The sequence below is a fragment of the Cyprinodon variegatus genome, unplaced genomic scaffold, assembly GCF_000732505.1.
Source record: "Cyprinodon variegatus isolate N-32 unplaced genomic scaffold, C_variegatus-1.0 Scaffold158, whole genome shotgun sequence".
Taxonomy (NCBI): Eukaryota; Metazoa; Chordata; class Actinopteri; order Cyprinodontiformes; family Cyprinodontidae; genus Cyprinodon; species Cyprinodon variegatus.
The window spans coordinates 316,271-334,732 of NW_015150611.1; the positions used below are offsets into that span (position 1 = coordinate 316,271).

At 36.4% G+C, this 18,462-nt stretch overlaps 1 protein-coding gene across 4 annotated transcripts in view; it reads right to left on the bottom strand.

Annotated features, from left to right (window-relative positions):
- The window catches only part of acot7 (acyl-CoA thioesterase 7), a 68,343-nt gene that overhangs the window by 938 nt on the left and 48,943 nt on the right, over positions 1-18,462 (bottom strand). For all 4 annotated transcript variants that reach the window (XM_015377721.1, XM_015377722.1, XM_015377719.1 and 1 more), the window contains one exon: positions 14,258-14,442. In XM_015377721.1, the coding sequence (XP_015233207.1) occupies positions 14,258-14,442 (185 nt within the window). The remainder of the gene's footprint in view (positions 1-14,257; positions 14,443-18,462) is intronic.

Sequence of the window (18,462 nt, forward strand, 5' to 3'; positions counted from 1 at the left end):
ATTATTCCCACCGTTTTTGACTCATATTTCTGTCTGGACTTTGATATGTTTTTAATGAAAGCCTTCATTGTATCTCTTAGAGTATGTTTAGAGGGGAATGCATGCTGAAATTGGAACATCTAGTCAGATAAACTGACTCAATTTAACACGTATTAGATGTGTCTCTCTTATGTGTACAGAAGCCAGAGAGAATAGTGGATTCCAGCCTTGGACAGTTTCAGAAATGACACCCCTGAATAGAGTAATGTTCTGGGACTGAAAAATAAAAAACAATATGGGCAATTTTAAAAGGGTCTGTAGTTGCCAATGTGTACTGCCCATTAGGGAAGCTTTTTTTTTTTTTTTTATCTTATCCTGCTCCTCTTAAATCATAACCATCATTCCTATACCAAGATGCAATCTTCACTACATTTCCCCCCTGATGTGATGTGCAATATTAGGTGCAATACACGTTGTGTGTTGAACACAGGACATCAACTGGTCCACTGGTTTCCAAGTCTGAACGACCCCCCTTTCAGAGATCTAGACAGGTATCGGGTATTGCACGCTAACAAAGAAAGCAAATGACTGCCCATTTATAAGCGGCATATCCGCTCGTTCAGTTCAATTTGCATGTTTTCTAAGCCAAGACAAGGCTTTGTTTTAGGTCCACTCAATAAAACCTCAAACTCAACGCTGTTCCTGACATTTTGAATAGAAAAAGCTTCCTGGAAGCTTCCTTTTTTGGAATGACTATGACCTGGATGACAGATAATCTTCACTAATAGTTTCATTTGTGTCAGATATGTGGAGTACATGTCTAATTGTTATCCTAGCAACAGAATCAAACACCAGAGTTGGGAACTTCTCCCTCCCCTCCAGAGTTACCAAGGGCCTCTTGGCTGCGTATTTGAAAAATTCTCACTCTGCCAGGCCTTTAGTTCTAGCATTTGTTGAGGTTATGTGTTCCTCTTTGTTTCATAGGTAAATGTGTCTACCAGTGTGGTAAATATGAATTCCATCAGCCAGTTTGCAAATTCCACAGCAGACACTGCTCTGATGAGAAATGTGTAAACCTAGCAGATTACATCTTAATGTAAAAGATAGCAGGTTGGTAGCAACTGTAGCACAACATCCTAGCAGGTAGAAGTCAGTTGGGATTATGACTCAAATGTGGTGAGAATACAGGCTCCAAAAACAAACACCATTGGGGATATATTGTCAGAGAACAGGTTGAGGAGAATACAGCTGTAGTCTTGGTTTGTTTGCTGTATGCCAGTTATATAACCATCAACATATTGCTCAGTCAGTTATGCTTTTGCCATTCGACTGAAAGTAATGGATTATTCCAGTTTGTTGGGTTTAAAAAAAGAGCAAGGCAGAGTTTCAACATGGTTCACTATGTTAAACAATTGTACAGTAGTATGCATATTGTATTTTCATTCTCTTTTTAACCAAGTTTACAGACTAAACCCACATTGGATTCAAGAAAACGGTGCCTGCTGATGAATGTTTAGCAGTGTTCAAGACAGTATTGTGTATAGAATTTTAAAAGGAAAAACAACAGATAAACATTACAGCCTGCAGCTACATAGGTAATGATAGTATAATAGTATTGACAGCCCGGAGGTAGAAGCTGTTTTAAAGTATGTTAATGCTTTTAGATACCTTTATTCTCCTATCATAAATTCTGTGATGAGTTAAAGAGGTGATTTGAGATAAGTATTAAGTTAGAGAGTCACAGTTGATGTACCCAGGGAGGGGGAGTTATGTGCCAGTGATGTATTGCAATGGCTCCCCTACTCTCTGCAGGTCTTTGTTGTGTAGACCAGTGTCGCTTTTGAATCTTTTGGGCAGCAGTTATTCAGGAAGCCATCTTTTGTTGACCATCAGAAAATGGTAAATGCTGACACAGCTGAGGGTGCTTTACGGTCTGCTGGAAACACAATCAGTTTGCCAAATTCCCCGCTTTATAGAGTTTTTTTTGTGGCATAGCTGAGGTCTGTGGAGATATCTACTCAGAAAATAAAGTTCTTAACCTCATTTCTACGTATAAACAGTGATACCTTCTTGGGTTGCTGTTATTTACTGAAATCTATAATTACTTATTTTTGTTTTGTGATTTTACAGCATAGGTCAGTATAAGAGGCCTGCTCTGCCACTAAAGATATCCTTTCCATTTCCAGGATCATTGTTTTCATTAGTTCTAGGATGTTGCTTTCATCAGTAAACAGAAAAAATGTGCTATTGAAGGTATGACCGTCCAGCCCAGAATGCTCTGCTGTGTTGTTAACGCTAAGTTTTGAGACCATTTTTAGGTAATTTATATAAAAGCTGATGAGAAATCCAAAAGCAGATTTCTTACATTGTTGTGGTCCCGGCAAATGAAAATGTAAAGAGCACATGCTGCCATCATCTGTTTAGTGCACATGTAAACTGATGCTGCTCTAATTAGCAGAGCTGGGAGATTGGAAATGGGAAATAAATATCTAAAACAACGTGTTGATGATAGGGGAAAGTGTGAATGACTGATAGTCATTAGGTTAGTTGACTGTGCTTTTTTTGGTACTGGGATAATTGCTGGTCACCAGACACTGTAGGAGTGTGAGATTGGGAAAAGTTGAAAATAGATGAGAGCTAAAATAGACTGTTCAGAATACAACCCACAAATACACCATTTGATTCTCTACACAGCAATAACGCTAATTATAAATGAAAAATATACAAACAAAATCAAATGCTATCCATTTAGTGGACTATATCAGTGACTCTGTGTCATTATTCTTTGCCTTCAAAATTGGATGATAAAACATGATTTATCCATTGATAGTGCAGAGCAGTAGCCATGCTACTAGCATATATATATATATATATATATATATATATATATAAATATATAAATATATATATATATAGGTAATGACTGCTGTGAGTTCAAATATAATGTTTTAAACAATTGAAATAAAGAAAATAAAGAAAATCATGCTGATTTTTTTTTCCCTTTTATATTCATTTTTAGACAAGGACTAAAAACTAACTGAGATACAATAAAAAAATATAATTTTGAATCCAGATCTGCAAATGAAAGTAAAAATGAAATACTTAACTAATAAAGGTATATATTTTTATGTAATTATAAATTGTCTTAAAATATTTTCTTTAAAACCTTAATTGTAACAACAGTACATGGCACAAACAGTTATCATAAAAAAAACAGAACTCTGAACCACTTTCATAGCAACGGCATAAAAAGATTCACATGTAACATCCATGTTTAAAACAGGATCACATCAAGTTGCCATGGCGACTGTGTACAAGTGCAATGATTGGCCCTTTTGTCACTGCTTGTTGCCATATTTTATGTGTTGGTTTTTCTGAATGTAAGGCTGTAATCCAGAGCTTTGCTTCCCCTTCTGTTTACTCTACAACTGCAGCGTTTTACATTTATTACAGCATTGATTGTATGTTTTTTTAACAGCTTATTAAATCTATTTGTACATTTTTTTTTTTATATTTAACTGCTTAATGGGTGTTCATTGCCATTGCTGTGCATTGTTAAACAGCTTGCTGAAAGGCATTGTTCTGTGTCGGTTGTAATGTGCTCTTCTGACATATAGTTTTCACTGTTTTACTAAATTTGATATAATATATTCTAGTTTTTTTTTCAGGTGTTTTACAAGGATGCAAAGACAAAGAAGGACAGAGCTGGGGTTTGAAATACCGACCCTAAAGTTTCAGGACGAACTCCTGCTGCACCTTCATACTTATTTTAAAGATTACATGGCTTTCAGAAAATGAATTTTTAAGGTTTATTTTTTCTTTAAGTATGTGCTTGTAAACTCTAATATTACCTACATGTTAAGAGTTAAGTGGAATGTTTTCACAAGCAATTTATTTAATTAGGACAGTTCTTCTGTCATGCAAACCGTAATTATCTTCATTATGTACACAACGATTTGGAAATGAAAGGGAGCATAAAGACAGAGATGATAATTTTAAACAGAGAAAGCTCTGAAAGTTATAGATTGTCCTTGATCTGAAAACACTGTACATTATCTTGAGATGGCTGGAGCCAGTGATGTCTGATCATTTACACACAATGTGATGTGAGATGTGATGATGTGGCAGGGTGTGATTATGGAAATCTATAAAAAGCTTATTTTAACTGTCATTTAGGGACCTTCACTGATGAAGCAATCCTGGTAAGGCAGGGGTGGGCAATTCCAGTTCCTGAGGGCAAGTATCCTGCAACTTTTAAATGTGCCTTTGGTTCAAAACACCTGAATCAAATAATTAGATGATTGAGTTACCTCCTCAGTATGCAGTCAGTTTCACCAGCCCTTTTATTCAGGTGTGTTGGACCAAGGATGAGTCTAAAAGCTGCAGGATACATGTGAAATTGCCCACCCCTGTGGTAAGAACTACTGTATGTAACCTGAGCAATTTCTCTGGTCTGAGTTGTGCAGTGGGTAGCAATGTTGCCTTGCAGCACAAAGGTTCTGGGTTCATTTCCTGGCCTGGGGTCTTTCTGCATGGAGTTTATATGTTCTCCCTGTGCATGCATGGGTTTTCTCTGGGTACTGCGGTTTCTTCCAGAGTCCAAAAACATGACTGTTAGGTTAATTGGCATCTCTAAACTGTCCTTAGATGTTAATGTGCATGGTTGTCTTTCTGTGTCTCTGTTTTGCCCTGCAACAGACTGGCAACCTGTCCAGGTTGTACCCCATCTCTTGCCCATAGACTGCCAGAGATAGGTACCATGACAGGGACTAAGTGGGAAAAATGGATGGCTGGATATTTAGAGTTGTGAAATATTTACTAAACATACACTTTCCAGCTCTCCTCACAAAGCATTATGGGATTTGCTGTCGCTACCCGGCAGCCACAACTACGGTAATGACAAAGATGGCGCACGCACCACTCAGCAGAGGAAGAGTTATGTGACAAACAGGGCAAAAAGCGGTGATCATCTGTTCGAATGGTCAGTTAAGTGAGTTTGCTATAAAGTCCACTTATATTCCCTGCTGTATGTGGACACAGTAATCTTGTATGAGCTATGAGAACAGCACATTTTAAACAGGGTGTGCATGAGGAGAAATGGGTGTACAAGCTTTAAAAGTGAAGCAGCAGGCACTTTTTTTGCTGCTGAAATTGCACGCAGTGTAAATGTACCATTACCATTTACAACAGCATCAAGTGCTTGGGAAATAAGATAGTAACCACAAATCTATGTTTCCTCGGTCTTCATCATATTCTCTCCTTTGGTATAAACAGACACAATGAAAAAACAAAACTAAAAAAACTCTGTATTTTGTGAAATCCAGCCTCAACCCCTGTAGTTCTATTATCCCTATTGCTGAAGGAAAATACACCTCTGGCTATGTTTTTTACCAAGACTTTAAATACTTTGAGAAATGCTCAGTTGTTTGATTTTTTGACTGTGATCATTGAATAATAAAGTTGGAACAGCTGGTGTCATTGTTGGAATGCAGCAAACAATCCTGGGTTCAAATTTTCTGGATGATGCTTGCATGTTCACCCTGTGCAAGATGGGTTCTTACACACAGACCTTGTCTTGTAAATGCTATCCTACTTAAAGACATAACACATATTGGTTTTCTATACTACAACTATGTATTATCACAAAATGGTTTGCTTACAGTTTATTTAATAGTTATTTAATAGTAGCCAATGCTCCTCCTATCTGCCCTTTAGTTGTGTTTCAGTACATGAAAACATATTTAAGCATCTTTGCATATTCATAAATAATGTATACTGAAAAACTTGTATTCATAATTAATAGCCCATTCCAGATTCATGAACATTGCTTCAATGAGAGAAAAAAAAAAAACGCATTAAGCACTAAAGTTTCTGTATTGTGCATTGGACTGCTAGAGTCTCTGATGTGAGCACACCCCTTAACCCATTGGTGGCTGTTTTCTATGGTAGGTATCTAGAAGTAAATATCCATAGTCTCATTTAGACTACAGAAGGTTGCCATGAGAACTGGGCTTGTTTTTGTGTCAGAGGAGTCTAGTTGAGTCTCTGCCAATAAAGAAAGAGGAAGATGGGAAGGTGGATCAAGGATGCGAATGATGAAAGAGTAAAATGAGGATGGAAGAACAGAAGAGAGGTTTTGAAGAAATATCAATAGTGGTAGGAAGACTAAGAGCTGCAAGGACAGCTGAAGAGAAAATAAGAGATAAGGGGATTTAAGAAGAAAAAAAACCCTAAACCTGTTGCAAGTTGAACAGGCAAAAATGCTCTTAACTTTAGTCATCAGACATCAGCAGCCAGTGCATTACCACTAGCAGAGGAAGTACTCATCTTTCTGGTTTACCAGATCACTTTAAGATCATATGTAAATAAAAATATTGTACAGGTCATAAGTGCCGGCAGGCATTTTCCTTTTATTCTAAACCGAACCAGCACGCATTTATAGTTTCAGTACTTTTCAAGGGTACTGCTGCGAAGGCAGCCCCCTGAAGTCCTCTCTGCTCACGCTGTCCTCATGCCCCACTTCTGCTATACCAGCAGTGTGTGCACATTACCACAACACCGCCACATACCTGCTCCTGAATGGTCCCTCACCCCCCTGTCGAGCTATAAAAGGAAAATCTAAAGATAGTAAATGCAACGAGCGCACTGGAGACACACCAAGGATTGAGAATGAGGGGGGAAAAGCACCTGCAGTTAAAAATAGCAGAGGCAGGCATTTCGATCGGGCTATTTATAGAACAGTATTGACTCAAAAAACACTGTGGTGTTATAAAAAAAATTATTAGAGATGGTCTGCAATCTCTTATTGGTTTCGAGGGTCTTTTAAAAAAAATAATAAAAAATCTAATGGGCACAAGATGCATACTTAAAGTTGATAGTACACTAACAGAGATAAAAAAGATGCAGAATTTCATAATGTTTGACATCTCCACATTATTTTAACCTGTTATAGGACTGTGCAGACTACAGGAGGTATACCAAGTGGTTTCAACCAAGGTTTTAGCTGTTTTCAGTTTAAATGTTTATGTGAGCTTGTTGAGGAAAGAGCAATCTTAGAAATGCATAAGCTGAAGAACTGAGGCTTTCATGAATTCAATGAAGCAAAGGTGTCTTTAAATTGGCTTGTGCAAAAGGAAATAGCCTAATATCTTTTAAAATAAACACCTTTATAGAAATTTTGTGGTTTTGATCCTTTCAAAGCTTTTTTTTTCTAGGGCAACAGAACAATTTAATGCTGATACATAATTCAGAACTTTGAAAACAAGCAACTTCACGTTGTTGTGTTGCCTTTGTCCTGTAATGCTAAAAATAAATCAAAGGCAAGTGTTATGCAAAGTGCTTCACAGCTTTGCACAACAGATTCACAAACAATAGAAAAGGCTTCACAGTAAAGAGGGAGTGCAGATAATTGTATACCCAAATAATTATGGTGCTGGCAAACCACTTCTCACCAATTTTCAGAGACAGCTCTACTTGAACCTCAGTTTACCGTAGAAGCAAAAGGCAATAACCTGAAACAACACCTCAACCTTTCTAACAATGTTTATGCTTTTTTTTTTACCTGCCAATTTTAGTTCAAAATGAGATCTGTGCATCTTATTTTTTATATATCATAAAAAATGAACCCTCTCTATAAACAGAGTTAAAAGTAAAACAAAAATCATCTGTAAAAAGCTCAAAGTTATACAGTAGAGTTATCTCTGTGTTATTAAATTTCTACAGTCAAATCCCTATAGTTAAAACCTAATAAGTAATTACAGCATTTATTATTTACAACATATCATAGCATTTTCTGCAATATAAATGTAAAATAAAGAAGACAAGTAACTTGATATTCAATGATTTACTATTGTATTATATTTAGCAATTGATCTATTCCAGCTATAAGGGAGCATTAATATCCATTTCTGGAATCACTTATTATCGATAATATTCAAGCCAGAGGCGATATTTTACTGTGTCTGAGCAACAAAGAGCAAGAAGTTGCTGTTACTGAGCCCTGGATGTTAAAGTGTCTTTAACATCTAATCATTTTTAGAGAAATCAGCACAAATAGTACAGTTGGCTCATTAGCATGATAAATGTTACTAACTTTAAACATGTGGTTCTCTGTGTATTCTTTGTGAAGTGAACGTTGTTTGGCATGTTGCATAAAGAATGTAACCAGTTATACTTACTTCTCCCATAAAGTACTTGAGTTACAAACTTATTTACTGTACATGTAACTATTTAGTAGCCAAGCAACCTTGCAGTAACTTTTTTTTATATATGAAACTAAGATATTTTCGGTTGACTTTCCTTTCATCGGAACAAAGATGTTAAGTTTGCTATTAATCAATAAATTAATTAGTGATAAGGACTATATGTCTGGGCTAGCGCTGCTGTCTTGAAACAAGATTCTAGGTTTGATTCCTAGCCCAGAGTTCGACAGATCTTAAATATCACATCATGCGCTCTGCGTCAACACAGCCTGAAGAATTAATAATAAGAATATGAACATAAAACTTAAATCACTTTGTTTAATTACTACTGGGTCTGTTTTGGGGTTAAGGGGAGAACCACAAAAAACTGAATGCAAGCATTCACCACATAAAAAGACATATCTGCCAGCTATAGAACATGAAAGGCTAAAATACACTCGCTGGTTTGATTGCACACCGTGCGCATCTGTGCGCACCGTGCACAAGACCATTGAAGCCCTGTAAACGTTTATAGTTGATCCAGATGTAAGCAAAGTATTTGCAAAAACACAGGGGGGAAGTCCTCAAAATAAAAAGTGGAAATGCAGAAAAAGAGGCGAAACACTTGATGTGCCACTTCTAAAATGCTGGAGCACAGTATGTGCTGCCTGATATTTCTGAGCTATTTGTGTTCGTTTTGGTGTGCAAAACCTCGCACACCCTTCCAAGTGGCGAGTATAAACCTACCTTTAGCCTAATGGGTAAGTGAGGAGGACGTTCTCTTTCTAAAAGGAAATATGTATTTTTTATATTGAAGTTTCAACTAATTTTCTCAGAACGCGCAGGTAAAAGTTATTCAGTTATAATTTTTCCAGCATTAAAGCAGAGTGGGTCCTAGGTAAAATCAAGTCAAAATAAAGAGTTGGGACGTTTGTCATAAGACTCTGTTTGCTGTCATTCATGGTTTAGGAAAAATGATTGTCTTTACTGCATTTTAATCCCTTGCGGCCCTATCATCACTCCCAGAGCAAACGATGACGTTAATTAGTTTGACAGGCCATGTGACACCTCTCTTTTATACGCTGATGATCCAGACATGTGAATAGGTTGCTCCTACTGATTGAAACCAAATGTGCACTCCCTCATTTGGACCTTATCGCATGTTTACACCCACAGTAAATAGAAAGCTGGAAATAGCACAGAGTGAGCTTCGTTGTTACTCTCTCACACATTTTTCCTCTGTGATCTGCACACACAAAGACTCACACTCACAGATCTGTACATGTTAAAGCTGCTTTCTTCTACTACATATCATCAGTGCATATCTTTCCTTATTCTCCTCTTGTTTAGCTGGAACGTACATCAGTAGTAAGAATCTGTCTAGTCCTTTTTTAGTACTGAATATTCATGTACAGAACTATGTTCAGTTTTTCTTGACTGGATGTTCTTCATTAAACTGAGTTGAACAGGAAATGTAGAATGACTAAACTAATCACTGAGAGGCCTTAGTATTATAATCCAAGCAGCAAGCTGTCTGTTTGAGATGGAAAACCTGGTAATGAATGCACAGAGGGGGAGGTAGACAATGGCTGAACTAAAGGGCTGGTTCTGTGAAATGGAAATAGGAAGAAAGATAGGAGCTTTTGAAAAGGCCAACCTGCAGGAAACCCATGTGATGATCATTTCTATCTGGCCGACGCATCATCAGGAAGGATGTGCAGCCAAGCATGTCATTTTTTATAAAGGGCAAATATGGTTTAGAGCTTAAAAACGTAGAAATTTTGAAAGTATGAAACGTGAACTTATCACTAATACCCACAAAAGAGCGTTTTTAACATTAAACAAATATTACAATATATAGATAAAACTTTGGTTTGTGTAAAAACATAAAAATTACAAAGATAATGTGATTTTAAATTATTTTGAAAATAATGAAGTCTGCACTTAGATCCCACTCTAACCTTAGATCCCATTAGGCAAAAAGTAAAATCAAATAGGTTCAAGGAAATAGATGAATATTATCAATAATTTCTCAATTGTTGAGATGTTTATTGTCAGAGAGTCAGTGTAAAATTACAAAGTAAAATTGTGTTTCAGTCTATATTTTTAGCTTGAAACCTTTTTTGTTCCTCTGGTTTCTTTTATTAATATTTCGCTTTGGCTCCTTCAGTGAGCCACACATACTTAAAAGTTTAATGATGAACTCGGGTACTGGCTCTGTAAATCTGATTTCAGTTCACTTTAGAGAATAATGACCTGCAGTTGGAGCTGCTAACATCCACCTCATTTTAAGTAATCCTCACCTTTTTACATACCCATATGGAAAAGAAAATAATTAAGGAACTGTAAGGCCAGGTTACATGTGTGATACATCGTTTGAAAGCCAACACATTCTTATTTCTGAAAATATAACGTATTCTCATTTGTGACACAGTCTAAACTGCATCAGTTATTTTTTTAAATAATAGGTATTTTTTGAATAGCAGTAAGAAAGACATGCTTGATAGCAGGCATGTGTCATCATATTCTGCATCATATCAACCACAACTGCAAAAAACGTCAGACCTCTAGAAATAACAGTGTCAGAGCTATGGGAATTTTTCCCTTCTGGTGTCACCAGCATCTCCAAAGCGCCCCAAATGTCCCAAATTAACCCAATTGTGCAAATTGCTTTTCACAACAAATTAATGCATACAATCACACTGAAGCATTTTGATGACCTCAAATCATTTTTGAAGCATACATTTTTCCATTTTCCATCTAATGCTCTAATGTTGCACAACGATCTAGTATCTGCTGCTGGCTAAAGACACACTGCGCCATTAGGAAAACAAATATATCAGGTCTGCATTATTCAAATTAGCCATGCTTACCCTTGTTTTAAAGCTAATTTCATTGGCTAAACCCAAACATTGAGTGTTGTCTTAACCCTTGTCAACCCGGACTGTATGAGGCATAATTTGACGGGAAGCATGAATAAGGTACGGAGATACGGAGCACTCAGGTTTTATGTTTTAGGGGCTGTCTTGGAGTCAAATCTAAACAAAAATCAATGGGCACACTTTTGTTTGTGGGCTGGAAAGTGCTGAAAACAAACATACCAAATATCCACCAGAATTGTTTCGGGAAGCTAATGTTACAAGAAAGACGGCTAGTATTAGCCCTGAGGATCAAACTCTTTTGACTCTATGTGGCCATTTTCTCATCATAGAATGTTTTTATAACACATATACCGGATTACTTTTTATCTATGGACCCTTACAGAGAAATTGAAAATAAATAATCTAAGATTGGACTTATAATACGGCATCAGGACCTCTTCGAAGGTAAGGAGCACAACTTTATTTGAAAAATTATTATTTAACATCGTGCTACATCTTTATTAATTGTGCTTTACTGCACGTTGTGTGCATAAAATCAACTTGGTGGTTGAATTATGTAGGATCTAAGCTTTCTAACAATATATAAATATTTCTGGTTTGGTAAAAGTTTAGCTGTTGTTAATTTTTCATGCATTCTGTTGTGTTTAATTGGACACCCAATGGGTTGCTGGCGGGCCAGTGGATTTTAGTTTTCCGGGCTTACATAGCAAATACAACAGCAGTGTTACAAATTCATAAATTATCAACTAACTTAGTAGCATTTAGCAACCAAAAAACAAACTGAAATAAAATATTCAACCACTGAATGGAAGTTGTTTAGACATAAAAATCATTTATCCCAGATTTAGGAAATGATGAGTGATAACAGTCATCTTCACAGTGAATTAAATAATAAATTTGAAATTAACTGCAATCCTTTGAACCCTTTGTTTAGTTTTTTTTGGAAAAGGATCTAAAAGACAACTTTCTCATGTTTAAATCTCGCTCCCCGACAAGATGAATTCCCACCTCTCAGAAGTTTTGGATGAGATTTCAAAGGACCATCACAGAGACAGAAAGGGAGGCGCTGGGAAATAATTCAAATGCACAGGATTAAGCAGATGGCCCATGTGCATAAAGTTTGCATAATAAACAGGGCTTGAATCCCTGAGTAGCATAGACAGCAAACAGCATTTGTCTCTGTCTTGTATACCTGTTATTCAGCACTTTTTACAAACACAGTGCTGAATCAGACAAACATTCACATTAAGGACTATAATTCTCAGAGAACAGACTCATGGAAGCCATTAAAAAAATCTATTGCAATAAATGTATAGGTTATGTTCAGTTACATCAATGTGAAAGAAATGTAGCAAGTCTCAGTAAATATTTTTACCAGTCTAATATCTACTGAATATGCTCTGCGATGGACTGGCAACCTGTTCAGGGTGTACCCCGCCTCTCGTGCGTAGACAGCTAGAGATAGGCACCAACAGCCCTCACGAGCCGCTTGGGATAGCATGACAGAAAATGGATTGATTGATACCTACTGAATAATGAATGGCTTGCATAGAGGTTATTGATACTAATCAAATATTTACACCTCATCAAAGATTACACTGATTATTATTTAGAACAAGCTCTGATTCCATAAAATCAAACAACAAAGTGGGAAATTAACAATACTTAAGGAAATATTTTTTCTGGCTGGGAAAAAATGTCAAGAACTATATAAGAGATTATCTAAACCACATATTTTAATCAAAGGTTTACTTCATCTCTTTTTAAGGTTTAAGTGCTTAACTTGGGTTAAACTATTAAATGTAACTTTGGCTTTAAAGGACCAATCTAATAAAAAAAATCATTGCATCTTGCTTTTAGGACTATATCTTCTGGTCTCACCTCTGATTGACCCAGGTTGGATCTCCTGACCTGCTGTTCTCACTGTCCTGTCCTCCCTGATGGAGGAATCCCTGCACGACAGATGCTTTATAGCCTGAAGGTTGTTCTGTGCTCGATGGGAGTTTTGGCTGACCTAACTGGCCCAGGTCACTGGACGGTCTCCTACTTTGGATCACCCCAAAGCCAAATTAGATATATTAGGGAAAAAACTCCGAAAGAAAGTCACTGAGAAATTTTTAATGCATCAAAAGATGCAGGAATTGTAACACAAAATTTGCTTGTATTTTATAAAAGGGCAAGATGTAAACGCAAAGCATTTTCTTGTCAAAGACAAAAATAAAACTTTGATCCAAATTAAATGAAAGGGAATTAAGGTTCTGTGTTCTATTTTTCTCTTGTCAACTCTTCTCTAAAAGCCTGTATATATTAAAATATACCCTATGACTGCAGCATTCCTTTGAGTTCCAGTTATGCCTACTTAAAATGTATGTCTAATCACAAACAAGCTGATCTAAATCAACCCTAAATCAATCAATGGTTTTTCAAAAATACTAAAAGAACAACTCAAACCAGAGCTGAAAATAAGAAAAGGCCTCTATTCCTGAGGGGTATGTAGAGGCCTATCTGAACAGGCCTAACTGTAAAGAGCACAGCAGAAGCCTTTTAAAGGTAATGAGAGATAGAAAACAGATTGGAGTTGTTCATAAACTCTACATCCATTAATAATGACCTTGTTACAATCACAGCAAAGCAATCAACACCGAAAATAAACAAGGAGAAATCAAATATTTAACTTGGGAATCCTTACTGGAAATTGTGATAAAAATAAATGGTCAGCTCATGTTTTCCATAATAAAAGCCCTTTTATGGAAAGGTGGATTACATAATCAACCAACCAGAGCCCCATTTGTCTCTTATGTTGAGGCAGACCTGCCTGGATTACAACATGAGACTCTGACTATTATGCCCTGTGCACCCACCAACAATTTCTGGTCAAACCTGGACATTTCTGTGGCATTTCTATTGTCCTTTTACACTGAACATTTTCTCTGATAACAGCAGTTTTAAGTGACTATCTTTAAAACATCCGATTCATGTTCAGAAAGTTCATCACTGAATGTACCTTTTTAAGCAGGACTTAAAAAGTATAAGTTAAGATATTTTTTAAGTCTCAAAACATTCCACCTACTAGTGGTGTGGCTGTGAAATCACATCATAGCAATTAAAATGTAATGTAGATGTGTAAACAAAAATAGAAAAACAATCCTAGTTTTTACCAGGAGCCAGGTTTCAAAAAGCAAGAAAGTTAAACTGAGAGAAAAGACTGGTACCAACCTTTAGAGGAGGGACATTTAGAGGCTTATTTTCCTTGTCAAGTGAGATGAAGGTAAAGAAGGCTGAGACAGCACGATATTTCCCTTTCTCCTTTTCCACCAGCGGATCAGCATCTACCAGTACTTCTATTTCCATAGACCTGTTGCTGACAAAGGTGAGTCGGCCCGTCACTGTCACCACACAGCCTGGGAGTGAAAAGGAGAAGGACATTTAATGAACTGTTTTACAGTGTGTGTTGATATTGAGTACTAAAATGTTCAGAAATAAGTGACATTGTCAACCATGATTTAATTTTAAATCTAATAATCATTCATATCTATCACTATGTTGACATACTTTACAGTCTATCTTTTTTAGAATAAAATGACAATAATCTGCAAAGCACATAAGAAGGTAACATTTTAAATCATGAAACCTGAGGAGACATTTAATTTAGCATCGATTTTATCAGTTCAATTGACAATGATCACTGATAAAAAGTGCCTTTCACAGTTTATTTTCTCATTGTATCAATTCAGTTTAGACTTTTTTAAGCCTACATCAAAGCATGTTACATAAACATGCAAAATAGAGATGATTTGGACTTCAGGATAGGATTCTGACACTCAATAAACACTTTGAGCAAGAGTTGTTTGTTAAAAAAATACCTAAATAAAGCAGAGAGTAGCATAACACAAAGGAAATGAGATTATTAAATGGTATGAAATAGTAAAGTCACTGAAGAAGACTCCCATGGTAGTAGTATAACTTAGACATGACAACTTGTGATAACTTGTGATGAGGAGAACACAGTGGGGTTAGGACACAGGAGGCAGTTTAGCCATAGATATTTTCCATGGATGCAAAGGGACACACTCACACACACCCCTATTTGTTCTGCTGTATGTAGTAAGGACCATGTGTTGACTCTCATTGACTTCCATTGATTTCCAGTCATTTGTAACTATTTCTATGCCCTAAACCTAAAACTAACCCTATTACCAATGCATACCTCATCCAAACCTTACCCAATTGACACCTTAGTCCTAGATCTAACCACCTTGTGAGGACCAGCAAAATGTCCTCACTTTACAACAACTGGTCCTCATTGTGATGGTGAAATTGGAAAAATGGTCCTCACTCTGATGCCTAGACAGGTACATAAGACTTGCCATGTTTTTTTTCTTGTCCAGCATGTTGTAATTTCAATACATGTATTAAGTCTGAGGGGGGTAGAGTGATAGTTCTGACAGCAAAATGTCTGAGATGGTCAGTCTAACAAAGCTGAAGAGGTTTTCTTTTTTATCTAATTGCCTTTGTTGGACCTACTGCTGTAACTAAGCAAGACTGGTTCTGTTTCTTTATTCTCTTTGATGCGCCAGCATTGTATTATTACTGCTGTTGCCATGGAGACGAGAAGTGAAGGTGTTATCTCTGCAGCCTGAGGTAGAACCTGGCTAAATATGGTGCTAATAAAACACTGAAAAGTCCATAAAATGTAGTCTTGAAAAAAATATTTTTGATATCTAACCCAAGTAAAAAATGGAAAAAAAGAGTCATTCTTGGCTAATAAAACAAATGTTGAAGTAAACAAAGACAAATACAGTTGAATGAAAGTATAAAGTTTCTATAAAAATTCACTGCTTTTATAACATCACATTTTCCTTTTTTTATAATCTTTTGATTTTATTCTTTTGCTAAAATTGAAAGCAATAACAAATAAAGCATTAGCTGAAGACTAGTAAAACAACATGCATTTAGTGAAGCTTTTAAGCACCAGAATAAGCCATTTTAGAGTCTAGAAACATCAGTTTTCAGTTTTATCAGAGGGTTATGTGTATCAGCATGTCCTGATTTGATAGTGATATCTGAAATAGGTTAATATCAACCAAAAATCAAGTAGTGGAATGTATTGGTCAGCATCTAAAATCTCAGATATAAGAAAGGTGGTAGAAGCACTCTGCTGCGTCATTCAACTCCGTCATTCAGTCTGCCTCAGCATTTCTATCCAGCAGTAAACATGTCATGCTGCCTGCCTTTGGCTGTTGTTTTTTTAGTCTGGCTTGCTGTTTTCCTTCTTCTTAGCTGCTCCACTCTGCTAACTGGGTGAAATTCTTCACCTGCTTGTACCCAGTTAACAAGTCGGTTCACCTGGAACTCCACCTCCCTCACTCAGTCTCCACCAGATTGTCTCTTTTTTTTGCATGAGACTGTTTGCATTTAATGTGTGCACTGCCTGCCTGCCTACCCCACATTCCTGTATTACCGGTAGCTGTCGAGCAGCTGCTGTGTGTTCAGTGTGAGCCCAGTGTCAAAAGTCTGTCCAGCTATCATCCAGCTTCTCAAGCATGTCATCAGCCTCTTACCATCAGCCATAATGTGACTACTCATCTATCATCTCTGTAGCATTGAATGAAATTTGTGAAAGACATAATGGAGTTGTGCAGAACTGCAGCACTCTACTGTCTGTTCTTTTTCTGTAAAAATGTACAAAATGTTTGAACAAAATGAACAATCAGGTTCTCTGTCACACTAGTAACAGCCTGCATACTGAAGCAGCCTAAAACCACTTGATCACAACAATCCTCCGCATTTGACCCGTCCCCTTGGGGATCAGTGGGCTGCCACTGTGCAGCACCCATGGAGCAGTGTGGGGTCAAGGGTCTTGCTCAGGGACTCAGTTTGGTAGTCTTTGGGAGCTGAAAACAGAACCTCCAGAACCCAAGCTCAATGCTCTAACCACTAGGCCACCACTCCCCTTCGTTTTCTTTTTACTTTTAAAAACACTCCCACTTAGCGCCAAACTTGTAAAACACAAGATATGTCATATTCTGATTTATTATTAATTTTTTCTGTAAAATATTCTTATGTTTGAGTTTAAATAACAAATTAATAAATAATAAATCGTTCAGTGGTTTTCATACCATAACATAATGGATTGCATGGTACGCTATGCAATAGTAATATGTTTTGAGCTGTTGTTATAAAGCTATTAGAGTTGTACAACCTAGGGCACCCCTGCATTATACAGCCTATTAGTAAAACATTTCTCTGAGTAAAATTGTAATGTAGCATAACATAAAACAACTTTTTTTCTTTTATATAAATAGGTACCACAAGATCGTACTTACAAGTGCACTATAATACCTCAACAAAGTATGCAAAATTCATCACCATATAGCAATAGGTTTCATAAATAGATACATTTATAGGGTTGGACTGATTTTTATAAACAAACCTTTGCTGCAGTTTGAAATTTTGCTAGTAATCTATTATCTACAGATAGTAAAAATTTGACATGCTGACTAAAATATTTCTTCTTGATATGTTTCTGACTAAAACATGTTTTTCACGGTGATCTTCAACTTTCTGGTATAGTTCTGGCTGAATATGAAAAACCAAGTTTTACTAAAAACATGAAGCTTGTGTGAATGTAAAATTATGTTTGACTATGATTAGGTATGTAGCTATGATTTGGCTTTTGAGAATGAACAATTTAAATTTTGTGGGGGGGGGGGGTTATGCCTTTAACAAACTTATTACAACATGCCATTCTTTTCTGCAATTATTTTTGTTCCATATTTCCTTTGATTGCCATTTATGAATGCTGCTATGAAAATTAACTTGTTTTTTCTTTAATAATTGACAAAACCCATTTCAGCGCAGCATATTCCATCCAAAATCAACCTGCTCTTTGCATTTCTAAAGCAGCTTTGATGTTTATTGTATTGATTGTCTTGTCAGAAAATGTAGTTGCGTTTAAGTTTCAACATCCTTCTTGTTTATTTGAAGTAAATCCCAAGAATGTCCTTGTGGAAAGCTTGCAATTTAAAATGAGTTTAAAGATTTTATTTTCAACCAGGCACTTTATTTGTGTACCGTTTCTAGATCACGTTGATGTAAAATTTTCTTCACAGTGGACAATGACATTAGCAGCCAATAATTTATCCAGCTTATAAGAGGCTAGAAAACGATTCCTAGCTTCTTCTTGAGACTTTTAAGCAATTTTGTCAGTTTGGTAACACGAAAACAGTAACAGTTTTGGTCAGATGGTTGCAACTTAGAAAAGTGTTATACTCTAGTAACACAGTGATCCCAGTTCAAAGCTGGATCTGAAACTTGTTAAGAATTTTATATTAATTTTTTTAAACGGTTCTGACTAGGGGTGTAAATAATAATCGTTTTGTATCGATGCATCGATCCAAAAGCCGACGATCCGATGCATC